General features: G+C 40.2%; 4 protein-coding genes across 6 annotated transcripts in view; 2 read left to right on the top strand and 2 right to left on the bottom strand.

Annotated features, from left to right (window-relative positions):
* The window catches only part of LOC135087728 (probable phosphorylase b kinase regulatory subunit beta), a 37509-nt gene extending 31641 nt beyond the window's left edge, over positions 1-5868 (top strand). The window contains exons 21-23 of the mRNA XM_063982496.1: positions 3117-3231; positions 3410-3643; positions 4619-5868. Of these exons, the coding sequence (XP_063838566.1) occupies positions 3117-3231; positions 3410-3643; positions 4619-4771 (502 nt within the window). The 3' untranslated portion in view covers positions 4772-5868. The remainder of the gene's footprint in view (positions 1-3116; positions 3232-3409; positions 3644-4618) is intronic.
* Positions 5869-5931: 63 nt separating this feature from the next.
* Positions 5932-7761, bottom strand: LOC135087725 (dnaJ homolog shv). The gene is made up of 5 exons (XM_063982493.1): positions 7195-7761; positions 6934-7110; positions 6673-6840; positions 6211-6421; positions 5932-6126 (listed from the first exon to the last, which is right to left on the bottom strand). Exons 1-5 carry the CDS (start codon positions 7642-7644, stop codon positions 6071-6073), a joined length of 1062 nt encoding a protein of 353 aa, XP_063838563.1. The 5' UTR covers positions 7645-7761; the 3' UTR covers positions 5932-6070.
* A 280-nt stretch (positions 7762-8041) lies between these two features.
* On the top strand, positions 8042-9528 carry LOC135087726 (proteasome subunit beta type-7-like). Of its 2 annotated transcripts, XM_063982495.1 has the most exons (5): positions 8042-8208; positions 8305-8741; positions 8830-9035; positions 9157-9305; positions 9425-9528. In XM_063982495.1, the coding sequence occupies exons 1-4, from the start codon at positions 8147-8149 to the stop codon at positions 9292-9294; spliced, it is 843 nt and encodes a 280-aa protein (XP_063838565.1). In that variant the 5' UTR covers positions 8042-8146; the 3' UTR covers positions 9295-9305; positions 9425-9528. The 2 variants fall into 2 exon arrangements, with proteins under 2 accessions (XP_063838565.1, XP_063838564.1); XM_063982494.1 differs by lacking the exon at positions 9425-9528 and having other exon boundaries at positions 9157-9344.
* A 1669-nt stretch (positions 9529-11197) lies between these two features.
* Positions 11198-18398, bottom strand: LOC135087724 (protein O-mannosyltransferase 1). Of its 2 annotated transcripts, XM_063982492.1 has the most exons (10): positions 18128-18398; positions 17633-17811; positions 17245-17546; positions 17008-17170; positions 16620-16934; positions 16101-16383; positions 15446-15713; positions 14933-15150; positions 14639-14778; positions 11198-11908 (listed from the first exon to the last, which is right to left on the bottom strand). In XM_063982492.1, the coding sequence occupies exons 1-10, from the start codon at positions 18245-18247 to the stop codon at positions 11902-11904; spliced, it is 1995 nt and encodes a 664-aa protein (XP_063838562.1). In that variant the 5' UTR covers positions 18248-18398; the 3' UTR covers positions 11198-11901. The 2 variants fall into 2 exon arrangements, with proteins under 2 accessions (XP_063838562.1, XP_063838561.1); XM_063982491.1 differs by lacking the exon at positions 11198-11908 and having other exon boundaries at positions 13040-14778.
* Positions 18399-21422: the final 3024 nt, after the last annotated feature.

Raw genomic sequence — 21422 nt, 5'->3', positions numbered from 1 at the left:
GGCCATCCGCATCTACCTGGAGCTGTTCCCCGACGAGAAGCGCGCCGACGCCACGCTCGAGAGCCTCTCGCCGTACAAGCTGCGGACGCTGCTGCAGCGAGTGCTCACTGTGTCGGACTGGGCCGAGGATAGAGGGTGAGTAGGTTTCTTTCTATTTAGGAACTACAGCAGGATCCTAAGACCCGCTGGGCTGGGTGCTGGAGGCCATCCGCATCTACCTGGAGCTGTTCCCCGACGAGAAGCGCGCCGACGCCACGCTCGAGAGCCTCTCGCCGTACAAGCTGCGGACGCTGCTGCAGCGAGTGCTCACTGTGTCGGACTGGGCCGAGGATAGAGGGTGAGTAGGTTTCTTTCTATTTAGGAACTACAGCAGGATCCTAAGACCCGCTGGGCTGGGTGCTGGAGGCCATCCGCATCTACCTGGAGCTGTTCCCCGACGAGAAGCGCGCCGACGCCACGCTCGAGAGCCTCTCGCCGTACAAGCTGCGGACGCTGCTGCAGCGAGTGCTCACTGTGTCGGACTGGGCCGAGGATAGAGGGTGAGTAGGTTTCTTTCTATTTAGGAACTACAGCAGGATCCTAAGACCCGCTGGGCTGGGTGCTGGAGGCCATCCGCATCTACCTGGAGCTGTTCCCCGACGAGAAGCGCGCCGACGCCACGCTCGAGAGCCTCTCGCCGTACAAGCTGCGGACGCTGCTGCAGCGAGTGCTCACTGTGTCGGACTGGGCCGAGGATAGAGGGTGAGTAGGTTTCTTTCTATTTAGGAACTACAGCAGGATCCTAAGACCCGCTGGGCTGGGTGCTGGAGGCCATCCGCATCTACCTGGAGCTGTTCCCCGACGAGAAGCGCGCCGACGCCACGCTCGAGAGCCTCTCGCCGTACAAGCTGCGGACGCTGCTGCAGCGAGTGCTCACTGTGTCGGACTGGGCCGAGGATAGAGGGTGAGTAGGTTTCTTTCTATTTAGGAACTACAGCAGGATCCTAAGACCCGCTGGGCTGGGTGCTGGAGGCCATCCGCATCTACCTGGAGCTGTTCCCCGACGAGAAGCGCGCCGACGCCACGCTCGAGAGCCTCTCGCCGTACAAGCTGCGGACGCTGCTGCAGCGAGTGCTCACTGTGTCGGACTGGGCCGAGGATAGAGGGTGAGTAGGTTTCTTTCTATTTAGGAACTACAGCAGGATCCTAAGACCCGCTGGGCTGGGTGCTGGAGGCCATCCGCATCTACCTGGAGCTGTTCCCCGACGAGAAGCGCGCCGACGCCACGCTCGAGAGCCTCTCGCCGTACAAGCTGCGGACGCTGCTGCAGCGAGTGCTCACTGTGTCGGACTGGGCCGAGGATAGAGGGTGAGTAGGTTTCTTTCTATTTAGGAACTACAGCAGGATCCTAAGACCCGCTGGGCTGGGTGCTGGAGGCCATCCGCATCTACCTGGAGCTGTTCCCCGACGAGAAGCGCGCCGACGCCACGCTCGAGAGCCTCTCGCCGTACAAGCTGCGGACGCTGCTGCAGCGAGTGCTCACTGTGTCGGACTGGGCCGAGGATAGAGGGTGAGTAGGTTTCTTTCTATTTAGGAACTACAGCAGGATCCTAAGACCCGCTGGGCTGGGTGCTGGAGGCCATCCGCATCTACCTGGAGCTGTTCCCCGACGAGAAGCGCGCCGACGCCACGCTCGAGAGCCTCTCGCCGTACAAGCTGCGGACGCTGCTGCAGCGAGTGCTCACTGTGTCGGACTGGGCCGAGGATAGAGGGTGAGTAGGTTTCTTTCTATTTAGGAACTACAGCAGGATCCTAAGACCCGCTGGGCTGGGTGCTGGAGGCCATCCGCATCTACCTGGAGCTGTTCCCCGACGAGAAGCGCGCCGACGCCACGCTCGAGAGCCTCTCGCCGTACAAGCTGCGGACGCTGCTGCAGCGAGTGCTCACTGTGTCGGACTGGGCCGAGGATAGAGGGTGAGTAGGTTTCTTTCTATTTAGGAACTACAGCAGGATCCTAAGACCCGCTGGGCTGGGTGCTGGAGGCCATCCGCATCTACCTGGAGCTGTTCCCCGACGAGAAGCGCGCCGACGCCACGCTCGAGAGCCTCTCGCCGTACAAGCTGCGGACGCTGCTGCAGCGAGTGCTCACTGTGTCGGACTGGGCCGAGGATAGAGGGTGAGTAGGTTTCTTTCTATTTAGGAACTACAGCAGGATCCTAAGACCCGCTGGGCTGGGTGCTGGAGGCCATCCGCATCTACCTGGAGCTGTTCCCCGACGAGAAGCGCGCCGACGCCACGCTCGAGAGCCTCTCGCCGTACAAGCTGCGGACGCTGCTGCAGCGAGTGCTCACTGTGTCGGACTGGGCCGAGGATAGAGGGTGAGTAGGTTTCTTTCTATTTAGGAACTACAGCAGGATCCTAAGACCCGCTGGGCTGGGTGCTGGAGGCCATCCGCATCTACCTGGAGCTGTTCCCCGACGAGAAGCGCGCCGACGCCACGCTCGAGAGCCTCTCGCCGTACAAGCTGCGGACGCTGCTGCAGCGAGTGCTCACTGTGTCGGACTGGGCCGAGGATAGAGGGTATAGCTTTTTTTTTATAATCGAATGTTCCTTTAAGATCATTTTTATGGTTTGTTTTAGGGTGCAATTCCGAATCGCAATTTAGTTCGCGTGTCTTAAAGATCGAGAGAATCGATAAAGACATTCACTCAACCGAAATACAGGATGTTGATTTCAATCCTCCCCATATTTATTTAGGTGATCTATTATAACTTATATAAACGCATTATCCACCAAAATAAAAAATACAAACGAAAGTAGAATTTTTAGCGAATATTTTCCGCATCTGCAATAGTTTACACTGCGGCACCATCGAGCTACGCGGATCGCTCGCTTATCATGTCGGTTAGCCTACTGAAGGAAGCCATAAAGTAAGAAGTGTAAATAGGTATTTTTCTTTGACTAACTAGAGTTAAAGTTTGTTTTAAATTTTTTTCGAAGTAAATTTTTTTACTGATTCGTGATCAGAATAAGCTACTTAATCAACTCCCTAAATATGGCGAGTATTGAAATCAACACACTGTATAACGAATGCTAAGGAAAATGATTTCGTTCGCTAATAAAAATGTTTGTTGTAGACTGACTCCACTGCAACGGAGACAACTGGAGGGCTGCCTTTGCCGAGTGCCAAAGCATTTCTACATACAAGTCTGGGATATTTTATTGAGGACTCCAAAGGGAATTACCGTTCAAGTACGTAGCGTTTTCCAATATTGATTCTGTTATCGACACACCTTGATTATTAATACTGCCAATAAAATTCTAATGATAAACTAGAAAGAGTAACAATTTACAATACTGTTTTGTACCATTTGACATTGTTTCACTATTTCAGATGTCTCATGGTATTATGATACTTTCTCTTTCACAGGGCCACTCAATACCGGCGGATCCGACGCTTGTGAACATGTCACGTTCCGAGCTATCATTCGCGCTGCTCGTTGAAGAAGCTTTGGTCAAAGTGGCATCGGCGCCGCGGCGGCAGTTGTGCGTGGAACTACTGTGTGTGATGGCCACTATTCTTCGGCGCAACCCTGAGCTCTACCTACAGCATGCCTTGGATCTAGATCAGCTATTGGATGACGCTCACTTGACGTACGCTAAGGTAAGCTGTTGATATCGATTGCGTGAACTGAAAGTAATGATATTTAACATTTTAATTATGATGTAGGTACGAAAAATTATTGTAATATTTCTGGTGGAGTAAATGTGCGGTGCATGCTTTGATGCGGGACAATTTTAACCTGCGTCAATTATAAAATGAAACATTTTATAGCTTGTTTGTACATTTCTCAATTTTCTTATCACTTTTTGCTATTGTTACGAGCAGTAACAATCAGTGAGAATACACTGGAAATAAATATTAAAAAATACGTGTAGGTTCTTTCATCAAATTGATTTATTACGACCCGTGATATTAAAATTTGTTACGGTCGAGTGGTCATCTGTTATTTGCTGATTGAATTCTCAAAATTAGATTAATGGATTGTTGCAATACGATTTATAATTCGTTATTGACGCGTTTCAAAGTAATAATGTACGTTAATGTTAGCATAAAAAATGTGTTTGTCTGACGTGGCAGACACTCGAGTCATTTTTTATGCCTTGAGAATTGACGTCGTTTCATTCAAATGCCGTCCAGTGCTGGACAAAGGCCTCCCTCAGGAATTTCCATAACGACCACTCATGTGCTGTCCGTATCTTCACTAGCCGGGCTAGGATGCGCCGTGATAAAATCTTATCGATGATTTTAGACGACAAACGACGGCTTATCGTGTAAAATGAGATGAAATAGTGCGATGAAAGCTTATCGCGGCGCGCATCTTAAGCTTCAACCACATCAACGCGTGCAGATCGCCATCGCCTGTCATGAGTCACACGACCAGTCATTGAGCTATGATCGCGAACTATCTGCACGCGTTGGTGTAGTTGACGCTTTAAGTCTACAGGTCCGCATAGTGGGGGGCCTAATGTAGGTACCTATATCTCTCTAATGTTTATAATTAAATTAAACAAAATTAAACCCTTTTGAGGATGACGCTTTAGTTAGACTACATAACAAAGCTTGTTCTCTTAACAGGACAGCGGTCTCCCGGAGGCGAGCGATGGTCTGAGCGCGGCGGCGCCGGCCGTGACGGTGGGGTACCTGGCGCGCGCCGTCGTCAACAGCGTGCTGCAGGCCGCCGCGCCCGACCTCACGCCGCAGGCGCAGCCCTCCTGCCTCGTGTCCTAGGCTGAAGTGTGACAGTTACTGTTTGTAACTAACTTCGCGAAGGTTTCTGACCGGTAGTTCCAGACCTTCCTGCCTCGTCTCCTAAGCTGACAGTATGACAGTTACTCTTCTCAGGTTCCTGACCGGTAGTTCCAGGCCCTCAAGCCTAAGCTGACAGTTGCTGTTTGTAACTTCACTCTGAAGGTTACTGATCGTTAGTGGCCCGCCTGCGTTGTCTCCTAAGCTGACAGTTACTGTTTCGCTCTGAAAGTTCCTGTCCGGTAGTTCTGATATCTTGCTGCGCAGCCCTCCTACCTCGTATCCCAGGCTGAAACTGCTAGTGACTTCGCTGGTTCCTAACCCTAGATTCGCTTTGGAGTAGAGATTTCTGACCCGTAGTTCTAAGACATCGCTGCGCAGTCTTCCTGCCTCGTCTATACTTTTTTTAGGTAGTCCTACTTAAGCATTCGTTATACCTGTAGATATTGTAGCTACTTTCTGGAGCAGGAAATATCTTCCGACATTCTAAAATAACTAGCTACAATAAAAGTAGAGACAGCAAAGCTAGTCAAATTTAGTGATTTTTCAGTATAAATATTCTTGGACATTATACTCTGCGCCTTCCAGTCCCAAACTAAAGAAAACTTGTTATGTTCATGCACACAAATGTTTGTATTGTGCGGAAATCGACACCGCGACATCTGGCATATTAGCCCGGTACGTGAATCACTAACTGGTTGTATCTCTCACAAGTGCCATACACAGCTGCCCCCTTTTCTATCTACCACTTTTTCGTATTATCTGTGCTAACAACTGCTTTCAAAGAAGTGGCAACTAATACAAGCAATATGCACCATTTCCTCAAATAAAAAAATCGACTTAGGATCAATTTCTTCCAAATTACATATTATGTAATAAATAAACCTTGGGCAGTAAGACATCTGTTTCAATATTGTGATAATTTGTTACAGTGATTTTAGTATACATTTTGTTACTGTTGTGTAGGGACATATTTGTTGCAGTAAGTTACTAGGTTTAGTATGAAATATTTTCTTACTGATAAGTTGTTTTGATATGTAAGGAAAATCATATACTTAATAAATCTTTATTTTACAAAATTTTCTTTTATTATTACCTATACATTGATGATACAAGGATATGAAGTTACAAAATAATAAAAGTTACTTCATGAGTATGTTTATTTTATAAAAGAATCACATTCTTGCACAAGTAACACAATATTCTGGCATCACATACACATCTTTGATCATACAGTTCCACTCAATTCACTACTTAAATAAATTAATTGGCAGTGTGCTACTATAGTCCATTGTACACTTTGTTATTTGGTGACTGGTTAAGTATTTTCCGCAAAGCTGGAAACAAAAATTAATATTAGACTGGATTCATAATTTTGTGTAATAATTTTATTATGTTTTATTATTATATTTGCATATTACCTTCTTTTTCCTCATCAGTGAATTCTTGCTTAGGGAATTCAATATCAAAAGTCACATAGAGGTTCCCATGAAGGTTGTTGTTGTCAAAGTTGGGCATGCCTTCACCCTTCTTGCGGACGCGGGCTCCCGCCCACGTCACTTTGTCGCGCGATACTGTCACTTTGTGTCCGTCTAAGTGGACTAAGTCCATGGAGAATCCTGTCAATGCATCCTGGAAAAAGGAATTAATACAAAATTGTATAGTTTTTGATATAAATATTTCAGGAATTTTATTCATAAACATGAAGAAATAAGTATTTGACAATTGTTTATAATTTCACCATACTTATTAAACAAATTGAAATGTTTAATTAAACCTCTTGTCAAGCTGAATATTTATTCTGCTGTTTATACAACTAAACTCAAGGTCAATCAATATCACAAAGATAAGAGGTGGGATCAAAAACATTAAGCTTTACCAACCTGCAAAGTAATGGTAACATTTGTGTAAAGGTCATCACCTCTTCGGGTGTACTGTGGGTGTCTTTCAGTTTTCAACACAACTATCAAGTCACCGGGGTCTCCATCCACATGAGGTTCACCCTCTCCTCGAAGTCGGGACTTGTGGCCATCCGGAGCACCAACCTCTACCTGAAATATTTTAAAAATATCAAGAACTGTTCAGTGTTCATGCTACAATACCCAGGTGAGTATTCTTTGTTTGAAGTAATTTAAGCAATGTACCTCTATTTCTAGCACCCTTTCCTCATTAACAAATTTAACATTAGGGCACTCATCACAAACTGTTTGTTGCATCATTTGGAAGCGCCCTGGACCAAGATTTCGAGTAACCATCTCCTGCCTACAGTTACATTTTCTTGTTCCTGAGGTGGGTTTGATTACTGGCTTGTTGTGAGTTATCTGTAAACAAAAACCGATTAAAATGTAGGATTCAATTAAATTTAGACATTATGCACTACAGATTTAATAGGATTATGTACTCACTTCAATGAAATTGCCATTATAAAGCTCTTCTAATGAAACTGTTAGCTCCATGATTACATCAGCACCCCTGGGGGTCTCATGTTGTTGGGGCTCGCCTCCGAAGTGAAATCCGAAATCACCAAAGAAACTAGCGAAAGGATCATTGTTGTTCATCATACCATCCTTCTTGAGGCAATCTTCGCCGCAGCGGTCATACAACTCACGTTTTTCAGGATCTGCGAGAGCCTCGTATGCCGCGCCCAAATCTTGGAACTTTTGTGATGCATCTGGATCATCTTGATTTTTATCTGGATGTAGCGCTTTTGCTAACTTTCTGTAAGCTTTTTTGATTTCATTTGTGCTAGCCGATCGGGATACACCAAGTATTTGATAAAAGTCGCGGCCCGCTAAAGTCAGTACTAAGGCGGATGTAAAATAAATAATACATAGGAGCGCAGTATTAGTTACCATATTTTCTAATATTAGGAACTTCTATGCTGTAAATGTCCAAAAAATTGTCCAAATATCTACTTTACAATTCAACACATTTCGACTTTTTGACGTACTATTATGATTTGACATTTGCAGGCGTAAAAAGACAATTCGTCCTGCTGCGATTGGTCAATGATAGAATACAGTTGAATAAAATCATAATTGCATGAATATTTAACACTAATTGAGACTTTATTGCAAACCTGTAAAGAACATTTTTAGTTGATAATAAATTTACCAATCATAAACAGCCTCGTACAATTCAATGTTACCATTATAAAAATAAAAATTTCACTAACTAGAAAATTTTATTCCTTTGTCGATATTAAAAATAAAAAAATAAAAAAAACCTAAAAAAATCGTTCTGTCAGAGTCGCTTTTCAAAAAGTCATCGAATTTTGACAGCTTCTGTGTTTCTTGCATGATTCGGTGGTTTTAATTTCAATTAATTCTATTAGAAGTGGGTTTTTTCTAGAAAAATATGGCTTCTGTACTTGTACCAGAAATCCCAGCCCCAGGCTTTTCTTTTGAAAATTTTCAGCGGTAAGCAAAACCTAAAAGCGTCCATGCATACATTCAACATCTTTGTTTAGGCTTTCTCACCGTTAAATTCGCTGTAATCTTCAATTTTCTTTTCAGAAATGCGTTCCTTGAGCAGAAGGGTTTTCCAGCTCCAAAAGCGACTAAAACTGGTACCACCATTGTCGGTATAATATACGCAGATGGCGTCATTCTTGGAGCTGACACGAGAGCAACCGAAAACACTGTTGTATCGGACAAAAACTGCCAGAAGATTCACTATCTGGCAGGCAACATGTACTGCTGCGGGGCGGGTACTGCCGCAGACACGGAAATGACTACTCAGACAGTGGCTTCGCAGCTGGAGCTGCAGCGCTTACACACCGGCCGCACGGTGCCGGTGGAGACCGCCGCGACCCTATTGAAGCGCATGCTGTTCCGCTATCAGGGATACATTGGCGCAGCTTTAGTTCTGGGTGGTGTGGACAGAACTGGGCCACACATCTACTGCATTTACCCCCATGGATCTGTTGACAAACTTCCCTATGCTACAATGGGTATGATCTTTAAGTTACTGTAATTTTTTTTGTACATGGAGATGATTTCTAAACTTACAATTTTGTCACATATTCTTTTCCATTCCAGGATCTGGTTCTCTTGCTGCTATGGCTGTATTTGAAGCAGGGTGGAAGCCTAACCTCAGTGAGGAAGAAGGCAAGAAGCTGGTCCGAGATGCAATTGCAGCTGGTATCTTCAATGACTTGGGATCAGGTTCCAATGTGGACCTGTGTGTAATCCGCAATACTGGCCCTGCACAGTACTTGCGTACTTATGAGGAAGCAAATGTTAAGGTATGCATGGTAACATGTGCCTTTCTTAGTCATGAAAAATGTTTTCTTTAGACTTTATAAATTGAAATTATTGTTTTTGATAATTTTTTATTGTATTTATAATCCAAGGATTTGTTTTTAGGGCAAGAAACAAGGTTCATACAGATATCCCCTTGGAACAACTGCCGTGCTCAAGCAGAAAGTGATCCCTCTGGAGGTTGAGGCAGTTGCAGTCCACCCAGTCCAAGCTATGGAAGTAGAGCCTTCATCAAGTCGCTAATTTTCTAAAAAGTATGTAATGTTCATAATAAAACAATTTTGTAAAATAAAGGCTATATTTTTTTTATTTTGACATATTGATACAAAATTAGTAAGAATAATTATTAATTATACATTTTTCTAAACAACAGATCAGACAACAGATCTTAATGGACGGAATTGCACATCCAGCACCTCAAATAAAATATACTTGAAGCTAAGGACTGTTAACAATATAAATGCATCATATTACCTATTTTAAATCTAATCTTAAATGTATTGTTTTAGTTTTTACATTATCTACATTTATTTATAAAACTAATACTATTTCACTTATTACTAATTAATTATATTTTTATAAATAGGAATGGCAGACAGTAAGATAAGCCTAAGAAAATAGGATAGGCAGATAGTCTCTAAATATGTAACAGACAGATACAGACACAGACAGTGATAATAATTACATTTTGAATATTTTTTTCAAAATACTTAGTCTACTTAAGAGCCATTTTACATTTTCGTGCGAATTTCTAAGATTTTGGAAGCATGAATTACTATCTTAAGCAACACCCAGAGATTATTTAATAACTGCGAAAGATAGGTCAATCCTTGGTGTTGACCATTAATGAAACGGATTTACTAAAACTCTTTTGCTTAATTCACAGTGCCCCATCTCCCACAACCATTTTACGGAAAAATTGCCGCAGACTCATTTTCAAAGTCCTGTATCTATTATTTATGCTCATATAATAAGCTTAAAAATATATAGTAATCATCGGACATATATTCTTGTAGTCCATTAATAAAATAGATTCTTGAATTTCATTACCATTATTGAGTAAAATCTAAAAATAATTTGCCAAATTTGAAGATTAACGTCACATTTTGATCGTGGTTTTTGGTTTAAAAACACAGCAATAACTGCAACAAAAGTATCCCAAAATAAAGAATATTCATTGTAGAATTGATTTCTACAGTTATTGTTTAAATATTAGTAACCACTTTGTCAAAATATTGATGTGAATATCAGTATAAATTACAATGCGCAAGCCGACATCGATTAGTATGGCGCGAGCGCCCGTCAAGGCAGGACCTGTGTCATTTTTCCCGCCGTGACGTTTACGTGCGTTCGTGTCGTAAAGCGGTGATTTGTACGGCGACCAAATACATTTGATACTATGCCGAGAGGCTGTTTCGAGTCGGCCGGCCGAGCAGAAATTGAAATGATGAATTTTAATTTCTTTGACGGATCTGGGTGTAACTATGTATAATATGTAGGTACCATGTATTTAATTTAATAAATAAATTATAAAAAAGTATATCCATTATGCTAGCACCCTTAACACAAGCATATTGGTTGCCTACTTTTGGACTAGATGGCGCTGTGAAATTGTTCAAAGATTTGTTTATTTATTTATCCGCTTTGAGTTTTGTTTCGTGAAGAAGAAAAAGAAGCGTTTTGTTTCGAGAGGAAAGCTTTGTTGTTAAATCTATACTCATAAAAGAGGAAAGGTTTAATTGTTTGTTTATTTGTTTGGAGGCAATAGGCTCCGAAAAATAATTCTTTCACGATTTAGAATCCTAATTTTTTTCTATGTAGGCTATAAAATATTTTCAAAAACTTCAGTACAAAATCTTTGATAAAATTCCACGTTTAATAAATAAATTAGATAACATATTAATACTTTTTTTTCAGTACGATTTTAGTACTTGTTTTTCAGAAATTCTACGATTTAACTAAACTTCTAATGTTTATTTTATGCATAATTTATTAACTTCTAAAATATACACATATCCTATTGATAGATGACGTGCTTCGTATTTTATTAAAATTATTACCTGATTATGTTAAAAAGGTGTGGAATGTTATTTTGGAGATAACTTGGTTCCATAGAAATATAGAGAGATACTAAGTAATGCGCTGAGTTCGAAACTCAGTGTCGTATTAGAAATTCACACACACTAAGAAATCAAATTATGTGCTCATTCTCCATTGCGGTATCAGTATTCAACGTTCGAATAATCTTTAGTACTATGCAAGCAATATGAACTGTTTACATAATGACGTCGGTACTGTCATCATTGCAATATGCTTAAGCAATAATGTTCCAATTTGTCCCTTGTCACATTTCCCTTTAGTTTCTGTGATCTGTGCTTGTTTCTAAGTTGATATCAATGAAATATTCCTTAGTACTTTTGATTTAATTTTTTTTTATTTTGTCACGTGTTTGAAAAATCAAGGTTAGATTACAATAAAATAACAAGTGAAAACGTAACATTGCATTGCAACTCGCAATATTGATGAGGAGATTCCATTGGAAAGTCTGTATTTATTCCTAGGATTCCCCTAACACCATCAAATTCAAGAGAATTCAAGAGAGTGCAGTTTCCCATCTCATGCTTAGGGACCACGGTTTAAAATAGTGTGGTTGCATAGAGCCTGCAACGGGCAACCGCGTGCGCAGCTGCTCATACTAATTTTCGATAAAAAGCAAGTGTTGGCGCCCTCACGAGTTTTAGCGGAGTTCCATATGGTAGCGGGAGTAGACTTAATGGAAATCTATGCTTCTCCGACGACCAGTTGTATGTGGAATATTCCAGAGTATGCGCACACAATAGCCTGGTGAATTTAGCACCTGAAGGAAAAACAAAAAAACATTGTTTACAAAGAAATCTGCGGCAGGTGTAGTGTTTTAATTTTGTTTTAGAAAGATCTCATAATTTTGTAAGTATTCAAATATTTAAACATAATAATTTGCAGATTTTATATAAAAAAACATAATCATTTATTTAGCAAAACTATTTTTCTTAGAATATTTTAATTCTATTAGAACCATTTTTCACTTCATCGCAGAAGAAGCGGGCATAAAGCTAGTATGATTTATGCAGTATTGCCCGCGGCTTCACCCGCTTGAAATTTAGTTTGTCACAGATCGTCATAAATTATAGCCTATACATTGTTATTCTGGTCGATGCCAGGGATGGATGAGCGTCGCTGTCGCTGGCGACAGGGTCTTCTGGTTCAGGGTTCATGGCGTAGGTCTCAGGCAAAATGAAATCCACTCGTAGAAATTAATAAACTCAGTGTATTCACGAAAATAATTACACACAGCACTAAAGTCGTATCGGAACTGAGTGAACCAAAGGTCCTGCGATAGGAACTTCCGACCCGAGTGATAGTTGAACACAGACACCTAGTACTGCTGTACTGTACTGTAAAGTTTCATCAAAATCTGTTCAGTAGTTTTTGCGTGAAAGTGTTACAAACATCCAGACAATCATCCACACAAACTTTTGTATTTATAATACAGTGTGAGTCACGTTAAAGTGTACATATGAAAATAGATGAAACTAGACCTATTTTTATCGACAAAAAAGAGGTCAAAAAATTTTTGAGATTTTTTTTTAAATTTTTTATAGAATTTTTTTTCTTCAAATTACTTATTGTAAAGAAAACGTAATAACTTTTAAACTAAGCGGTATATCCTGATAAAATAAAAACAGTAATAATGCTAAATAGCAGGCGATATTAAAAAAATACATAAAATACACAAAAAATGCCAACAAATAATAAAAAATGATACTTTTTGAAAAAAATCTGCTTAAAAATTCGTGTTTTTTTGGTTATTTTATAAATTTCTCCAAAAAATGCCCCTATAACAGGTGCTTTTTATTACTTTGTATTATTTTCTATCGTATTATCTTTGTAAAACCAAAAATCGCATGTCTTTATCCCTATCACAACATTTGCTATGATCGTTTGAACAAAGGCCTGCCACAACATTATTCTCCGCTACAGGTAGAGAAAATTTTAATTTTAACTAAAATGCTTATTTTACTTCGAAATCTTTTGTTTTTATTTGAAATCTAACTTGTCTTTATCAAAATTACAAATCTAGAGCCATTTTCAGTTTTGTTGTTAACGAAGCGTTGAATGGCGCGCCCGGAGAGGCTTAGTTCAAACGATCATTGCAAACGTTGTGATAGGGATAGAGACATGCGATTTTTCGTTTTACGAAGGTAATACGATAGAGAATAATACAAAGTAATAAAAACTACCGGTTATAGGGGCATTTTTTGGAGAAATTTATCAAATAACCAAAAAAACACGAATTTTTAAGCGGATTTTTTTCAAAAAGTATATTTTTTTTATTATTTGTTGGCCTTTCTTGTGTATTTTATGTATTATTTAGTATTGCCTGTTATTTATCATTATTACTGTTTTTATTTTATCAAGATATACCGCTTAGTTTAAAAGTTATTATGTTTTCTTTACAATAAGTAATTGGAAGAAAAAAAATTATATAAAAAATTAAAAAAAAATCTCAAAAATTTTTTGACCTCTTTTTTGTCGATAAAAATAGGTCTAGTTTCATCTATTTTCATATGTACACTTTAACGTGACTCACACTGTATTAGTAAGACTAGTAAGAAGTAAGATAGTAAGATTAATTATTTTAGTTATTTGTTTACTTATAATAATATTTATTTATTTATTTCTTAGCTCTGTCTGATAATGGATCTGGAGGAGATGCAATGGCCACCTCCGTAACAAAACAATAGAACCCTATGGAGTTTGGGCTTGTGTAATTCGCCTTGACGAATATTTCGTATCCAGGGCCCGATGATGGAGCTGTAAGGGGGCAGATTTTTTTTTTCACTGTGTGACTGTCTTTATTTTGTACTTAATAATATATTTTACATATTATACCTATTCGTGTTTCATTATGAATCGAAATATAAAAGACTTATTAAAGTCTATTAAAAATTTAAATTAATTTATCAAGTTTGAATACCTCATTCTACCTTAAAATTAATAACTTAAATCAAGTCTTAATACGGTCACGGCTCAAGATTTTTTTGTCCATTTCAGCGTTCTTTTTACTCTTTTGATGTTGCGTTGACAGCTTTTACCTAAATTCGCGCGGAATATTTTTGTGAAATGGCTCTTAACTGAGTATTGTACCTATGTGAAATTATTATGTAAAAATATCATATTTTAAACTATGTATTATTACACCCTTTTATGTAAAATGAAGTCCCATGTGTCTTTCCACCTGAGACTCATGAGATCGTTTTCAGTGAGGTCTGCATTGCCATAGTTGAGGACACTGAACTTTTTAAATGTAAGGATAACATATCCCAACCATACAAATACACCTACTATAAATATATTAGTAAATGCTTTAGTTTTTTCTCTCATCTGTAACACATAGTACAAATGGTCAATAACAAAAGTTAGAAGAAGGATTTTGAATACATAAGCAGGTAAATAATGGTGAAGAAAAAGAGTTCTATCCATGAAAAAGTAAGGAAGATAGTGTATCCAATAACCTAAAAAGAGGATAAACCCAGCATCATAGAACCTTTGCGTTGCAGCAGGGGGCAGGTCCACGCAGGCGCGTCGTTGACGAATCGCGTACACGGCGAGCAATACGCTGTATACCAGTACCGAGATTGTACCAGCATACCATGTTACCAAATTGCCTATCAAGTGTATTTGTGCCTGTGAACAAAAAAAGTACATAGGTATTTCTGGGTTCAACAATCAACATAACTTTTATCATGTCCCAACTGATGATAAGTTGGAAATTGGTGACTGAAAGCGTTAGTTTGGTTAACGATATTTGAAATCGGAAGCACAGTGCTTCTATACTTACATTGGAATTAGGAGACAACCAGTACGCGATGGAGCGGACCAAAAGCGGCCACTCGGCCGGCTCACTCGCGAACATGTGGCCGAGCGGCGCGTCAGGCGCGTGCGTGATCATCTTGTACTGCAGCTCGATGAATTTTTCCCAGAAGGATAACTGAGTCACGGCTGTTGGTATCATTTCCGCTGTTGTCAACTCGCGCTCTCTTTCTCTTCTGTCTTCAGCTGCAAGAATTTTTTAAATTAACACTTTAATTTTTCGTTGTCTTTCAGCCCAAATGGACTCAAACGATCTCTTGTTGTCAATCTCGGACTAAAAATGGACCAGCATGGTTACTCCGAAAAACGTTATCCGAAGTTTCGAATGTTGCTATCCTTCTCCACACTATGACTACCAAGCATGAGCGATGGTAACAGAGAAACCCGAACTACGTTAACAACGTTTCGGTCGGAGTAACCCTGCAGTACCCAAAGGCTTAAAAAGGAAGAAAGTGTAACTTAACTTATTTTTGCAACTGACCTTTTGTGTATCGATGTTCCTCCACATTCCACTCTGTGTCCTGATGAGAAAGGACCTTGTCGGCGACTACTTCGTGTTGATGGAAGCCCCAAGAAGGCAGCTGCCGGCCGCTGAACCGCAGCGCGGAGCCGGAGTCCACATGTATGAGGCGCACTTGGGACCGAATACTGTCCCACGTGGCGTCCTCGCTGTCCCGGTTCACTATGTCCACCCGCCAAAGGTTCTGAGCTGGCATCGAAACGTTGTAATCGATGTAGCAAGACACTTCCTAGAATAGAGAATAGAACATGGAATGAAAATTTATTAACGTAACATTAATGGCAGCTGCAAGGGAATGCAACTCTATGTGGCTCAACAAAAGTTTCCTTCTTATACGTGTTGCTATTCGAGTGTAAATAAGAACCTAGGAGTAGCATAGGTACTCATACAACACCTTGTACCATATAATAGATCAAGATCCACCAGTTGTTGACATACCTGCGATTGCGGTGAAACAGGTGCAGCGACGTCATGAGAGTTGAGCGCGCGACTGGTAATACCATGCAGCAGTTGGATCACATCTCCGTGGCGAATGGCGTCGGACAAGTGGCCGACGGCCAGCGAGGCCTGCTCGGGCCGCTTGACAATCTACCTGTTGTTGACGTATTCAACATACCTGCGATTGCGGCGAAACGGGCGCAGCGACGTCGTGAGAGTTGAGCGCACGACTGGTAATTCCATGCAGCAGTTGGATCACATCTCCGTGGCGAATGGCGTCGGGCGGGTGTCCGACGGCCAGCGATGCGTGCTCCGGCCGCTTGACGATCCACCAGTTGTTGACGTCCTTGAAGCTGTAGCACGTGACCTGCTGCTGGTGCGAGGAGCCGCGCCCGTCCGAGTAGCGCACGGGATACACATGCGCGTGCGAGTGCAGCCAGCACGTGCGCCCATGGGTGTGCCTGAGTTACATCGAGGAATAGGTTTATTGCACACCAAAAGAAATACAAAACTAAATTAGCACAATTGACAGACAACGAAGGGAGAAGACATCCATTGACAAGGATTATGTTACATATCCTTATGATATTTTTGCAAAATAGATATTGGACATGTATTTCAGTGTAACAATGTAGTGATTTTTTCATAGTATCTCATAAATAATGAGAAAAAAAATTGTGGCTTCATGTGCAATTACCTCAGAGTTATTTGAGATCCATGGGACACATGTAAGGGTTGCCCGCGCGTTATGCTAGCAAGCCCACCTTGAAGAGATGCTTGAAAGGCACTAGTCATCACACTGTCGTGAGGACCAGCTTTCGGCAACATCATCAGGTGCGCGTAGAACACGCCAATGTAGATTGACAGTGGCAACACAATTAACACCAGCAGTCGCCATAAACTAGACAGTGCAAGGTGGAGTCCTGATTTAGTGTGACTAATTTGTTGCCACACTTGACGTCCGACTATGAGTAGAGCCAAAAAGTATGTGTAAATACCAGAGTATTTTACCCTAAAAAATAAAAAGAAATATTTTAATTAAATAGATTTAAACAAAAATATTATTTGTAGATAAGGTAACTTACGAAAAACAGCATCCTAAAGACATAGCCCCTGTGCATAACCATAATACACCAATTATCCCATTTCTGCGAGTACTTTTAACAACACATAGGAGACCACATAACCCAAAGAATATTTGAATGCTTTCCAATAGCATAAACCTTGATTGTGCTAGGAAACAATTTTCTGCAACATAAACATAACAATATTAGTTTTAAATAAGAAATGATAATCTACTACATTAGTTATAATTTTCTTACCAAATAAAATTAACAAAGCTGCTAGCATAGCTGTCCATTGGTAGCAAGATACTTCTAGCATCAGTTGATATGTGATTGAGACTATTATACTCCCAGCAACTGCTGGAATTAGTCTAAGAGCTTTTACTGGCACACTTTCAGTATATGGTGATCCTATTCGGTCAAATGTAAAATTCCCATCATATCCTGCAGCACGTCCAGCTAAATACAGTAGTTGTTTTCCAAGAGGTGGGTGAGCATCAAAGAAAAAAACACCTTTAGCGTAAAGAGACACATATCGACCATAATGTAACTCATCAAACCTGAAAATTATTATCACTTTATAGGTAATGCATAATTATGAACAATATAATGTAAATGATATGTGAAAATATGCTACAATACTCACACTATGTAACGGGGTTGGTCTAAATTATAAAGTCTAGTAGATAGGCCCAGCATCAAAAGTAAGAAACACACAACATCAATATCCAGATGAATATAAAAGCTCGATGGTCTTTTCATTTCTTCCACTGAGCAGTTTCCTTGAGGAAGTTTATTTACACTCTCAGAAGGTGCACCATCATCCTAAAATATACAGGTAAATAATGTTAAGGGAAATAAGTGTTCAAAAAACTTTTTTCAGGATAAATCTGCATAATATAAAGTTATCAAGCTGCACCAGCTTAATAGTATAGTCTATAAGGCTCTATGACAGTAAGTAGATTGTACTATGATATATGTTTTGATAGATACCGATAAATAGCCGTACTTTGTGAATCATTTTTCTGATACAAACTGGAAATAATTACTTGTGCAGAATTTAAGTAAACACGCATACAAAACTTGTTTGCTTAATATTGTGATCAATAGAGGATACCTTTGATTTATTTCATGTACTTACAACTTCTCTTTCGGTGTTCAATAGTGTTAATTCATTTGAAATTGGTTCCTGTGATTCTATGACCTCCTTTAGTTTTTTCTTATCCTTACGTTTTGTTAAACTAAGATCATTTCCGTTCATTTTGGATTTTATAACTTTAGCAATAATGTATTATTTTATAATAATAGAATTCTCATGGAGTTATCATTTTTCCACAACACAAGTCGTTTCAAAACTTTTTTACTCAGCCAAAGTAGTTTGTGGACGTCATACGTAAACAAGAATTTGACATTTGGCTTAATGATGGTCAACTCGAGTACCTAACTCGAGTTAACTCGAGTTGGGCGTAACTCGAGCCCACTCGAGTTGAATTCTCTCTGACTCGAGTTCGTAAACTGTATGGAACCGACAGAAACTGCCGGTTATTTTTGTGTTTTATGTTCTGTTTTTGAAAAATGCCGGGTCCTAAAAGAAAATCTTTAGTTTGGGACGTATTCGAATCGTCAGAGAGTGGACGCGTTGCGTGTAAACAGTGTTCAGATTCATTCAAATATAGTGGAAATACGACCACATTATTAAACAACATTAAAAAAAGCATCCTAATGTTGCCATCGAGGAAAGTCAGAGCCCCGATTACGGTAATTTTTAACGTCAACAATCCAGACACGCTTCTCGATTCTGCGATACGATTGGTCGTTCAACAGCGTACGTCAGCTGTTTTGACCAATCGTATCGCAGAATCGAGAAGCGTGTCTGGATTGTTGACGTTAAAAGTTACCGTAATCGGGGCTCTGAGTTCATTATCAACAATGAAAGTACCTAATATGAGTACTTCGACTGATTCATCGCAGTTACTTGTATTGACAACCACATTGGATGTTGAGCCTCCTCAAAAAAGGTTAAGGCACACTCAAACCCGACACTGTGCCAAAAAAAATAACGCTAAATTTCTGGTATTAACGCTTTAATTAATTTGATAGTAAAAGATTTGTAGCCATTCAGATAGTGGAAAATTCAGGTCTAATTTTTTTAACTAAGTATTAATGCGAAGCTAAGGGATTAAACTGGTAAAAATAAATAAAAAACATTCACTTGTCCACCCAGTTAACTCGAGTTACGTAACTCGAGTTCAACCCGAGTAATGTGGATTTTAACTCGGGTTAAATCGAGTTTTATTTTTTACGAGTTGGCCCATCATTAATTTGGCTAACGACAAGTCAATGACATTGACAATAGTGACACTTTACGTTCCGAAATTTACACTCGAATTGTTTTTTTTTATCGTAGGATAATCAATATCTGTGGATAATCCCATCGAATTTATCCCACCCAAGTGGTTTTCTTTTCTATACCCAGGGAATCTAGGGATCCTCTCAAGTTCAAAATTAGCACGTCGTCACACTGACACCCGGCGGAGCTTGCTCACCTACATCCGGAGGCAGCTTCGAGTTCGAACACCAAAAAATTAGTTGAGTAGGTTAGTACGACCGACCTAACCCATTTTGTTCCATTTTGACAGGAGAGGAGCACCCCTTTCCACGCGAGGCTCACTCGTTCACCACCGCGACCGGTTAAAGGCAGAGTTTTCCTATGTATTACTTTTCTCTATGGGCAGAGTGTGCCCCGATTACGCTAATTTTGACGTCTCCAATACAGAATTACAGACGCGCTTCTTCGATTTCTTCGATTCTGTGATACGGATTGGTCAAAACAGCTGACGTCAGCCCTGAGCCCAGAGCCCCGATTACGGTAACTTTTATAACGTCTACAATCCAGACGCGTTTCTGATTCTGCGATACGATTGGTCAAAACAGCTGACGTACGCTGTTGAACGACCAATCGTATCGCAGAATCGAGAAGCGTGTCTGGATTGTTGACGTTAAAAGTTACCGTAATCGGGGCTCAGGGTTACGGTAATTTTTAACGTCACCAATCCAGACGCGTTTCATCGATTCTGCGATACGATTGGTCAGCGTAATGATCAAAACAGCGTACGTCAGCTGTTTTGACCAATCGTATCGCAGAATTATGAAGCGCATCTGGATTGGAGGCGTTAAAAATTACCGTAATCGGGGTAGAGATGGGTTTCCACCCGGGTAAAAACCCACATGAGGGTAAAAACCCAATAAAAACCCGTTTCATTCCACCCGTGGGTGTTTACACCGGGTGAAAACAAATAATTTTATAATTATTTCAATTGGTATCTTTTCTTTATTTTTATTGAATTTTTCTCATTTAAGTTTATTGATTAATAAGTGATAAGTCAAATTTAACACTAATGGATTACTAATGTTTGGCCAAAAAACGTTTCCCAAATTATCACATCGCAAACAACGTTTCGCAAATTTTCATTTGGCAAATTCTCATTTGGCAAAACAACTTATAGCAAACTTTTAATTCGCAAATGCCGTTTTTGGCATATTGTTGTTTAGCAAATTATTGTTTGGCAAAGTATGTTTTGGCAAATGTTTCATTTGGCAAAAATATTTCACGATACACTATTTACAAAATAATTTGATTGGTGCATAGAATGGAATACAAATTAACTTGTGGTTATTATTTTGTTTAGTGGGTAGTTAATATAAAATTTGTTCTAAATTAATTTTCATATTTCATTCTTTTTATCGAAATTTCCAAATGATTCATTAACAATAGAGGTGATTCTAGCGCTCGGCGGCCGCTGCCGCGGCACGCTTCGCTCGCCTTCGCGCGTTAAGGGTCACTGTTCTAACCTAACCTAACCTAACCTACTATTTTATGCAATACCTACTTTCTGCAACCATACTGTTTTCTGCAATCTCTTTGTTTTACATAAAATTCTTGTGAAAACCATGATCATCTGCCTTATGGTTTGATTTGTGGGTAACGGTGGGTGAAGTATGTGAAGTGCAATTTGACCAAACAAATTATTTGGGATATAATATTTGGCAAAATAAAACATTTGCTATATAGACATTTGCCAAGTAATATTTGGCCAAATGATAATTTGACCAAATGAATTAGTTGCGAAAAGTACAGTTGCTAAAAGTTCATTTGGAAAATGAAACTTTGGCGATAAGTTGTTTGCGAAGTGAAATTTGGCGAAAAGTAATTTGGCCAAACGGAAGGATACCAAAATGTTGTTATTTCAAGAATCGTTGAACCGATTTAGAAGAAATTTAGTAGGAACACAATAATTTGTGATCATGGCAAGGACATGGAGGGGGGGGGGGGGGGAATGCCAAAGATGCCAAACTCTCTCTTTGATGACATTACTTTGTAGGTGTATGAAAGTACTTCTGCTTAAAAACTTGAAATCGAACCGCCCTTCCGCCAC

Source organism: Ostrinia nubilalis, chromosome 3 (genome assembly GCF_963855985.1).
Source record: "Ostrinia nubilalis chromosome 3, ilOstNubi1.1, whole genome shotgun sequence".
Classification (NCBI taxonomy): Eukaryota; Metazoa; Arthropoda; class Insecta; order Lepidoptera; family Crambidae; genus Ostrinia; species Ostrinia nubilalis.
The sequence above is the reverse complement of the archived record's forward strand: the minus strand, read 5'-3'. Positions and strand labels throughout refer to the sequence as shown.

Bases quoted from the DNA above. Each gene is read 5' to 3' on its own strand.
- LOC135087726 (XM_063982495.1), top strand. From the start codon at position 8,147: ATGGCTTCTGTACTTGTACCAGAAATCCCAGCCCCAGGCTTTTCTTTT. The intron at 8,742-8,829 runs GTATGATCTTTA...TTTCCATTCCAG, and splicing joins ACTTCCCTATGCTACAATGG to GATCTGGTTCTCTTGCTGCT. The intron at 9,036-9,156 runs GTATGCATGGTA...ATTTGTTTTTAG, and splicing joins ATGAGGAAGCAAATGTTAAG to GGCAAGAAACAAGGTTCATA.
- LOC135087724 (XM_063982491.1), bottom strand. From the start codon at position 18,247: ATGAACGGAAATGATCTTAGTTTAACAAAACGTAAGGATAAGAAAAAA. The intron at 16,384-16,619 runs GTAATTGCACAT...GATGTAACTCAG, and splicing joins GGATCTCAAATAACTCTGAG to GCACACCCATGGGCGCACGT. The intron at 15,151-15,445 runs GTCAGTTGCAAA...AAATTCTTGCAG, and splicing joins GGAACATCGATACACAAAAG to CTGAAGACAGAAGAGAAAGA.
- LOC135087725 (XM_063982493.1), bottom strand. From the start codon at position 7,644: ATGGTAACTAATACTGCGCTCCTATGTATTATTTATTTTACATCCGCC. The intron at 7,111-7,194 runs GTGAGTACATAA...TTTTGTTTACAG, and splicing joins ATAATGGCAATTTCATTGAA to ATAACTCACAACAAGCCAGT. The intron at 6,841-6,933 runs GTACATTGCTTA...AAAATATTTCAG, and splicing joins AAAGGGTGCTAGAAATAGAG to GTAGAGGTTGGTGCTCCGGA.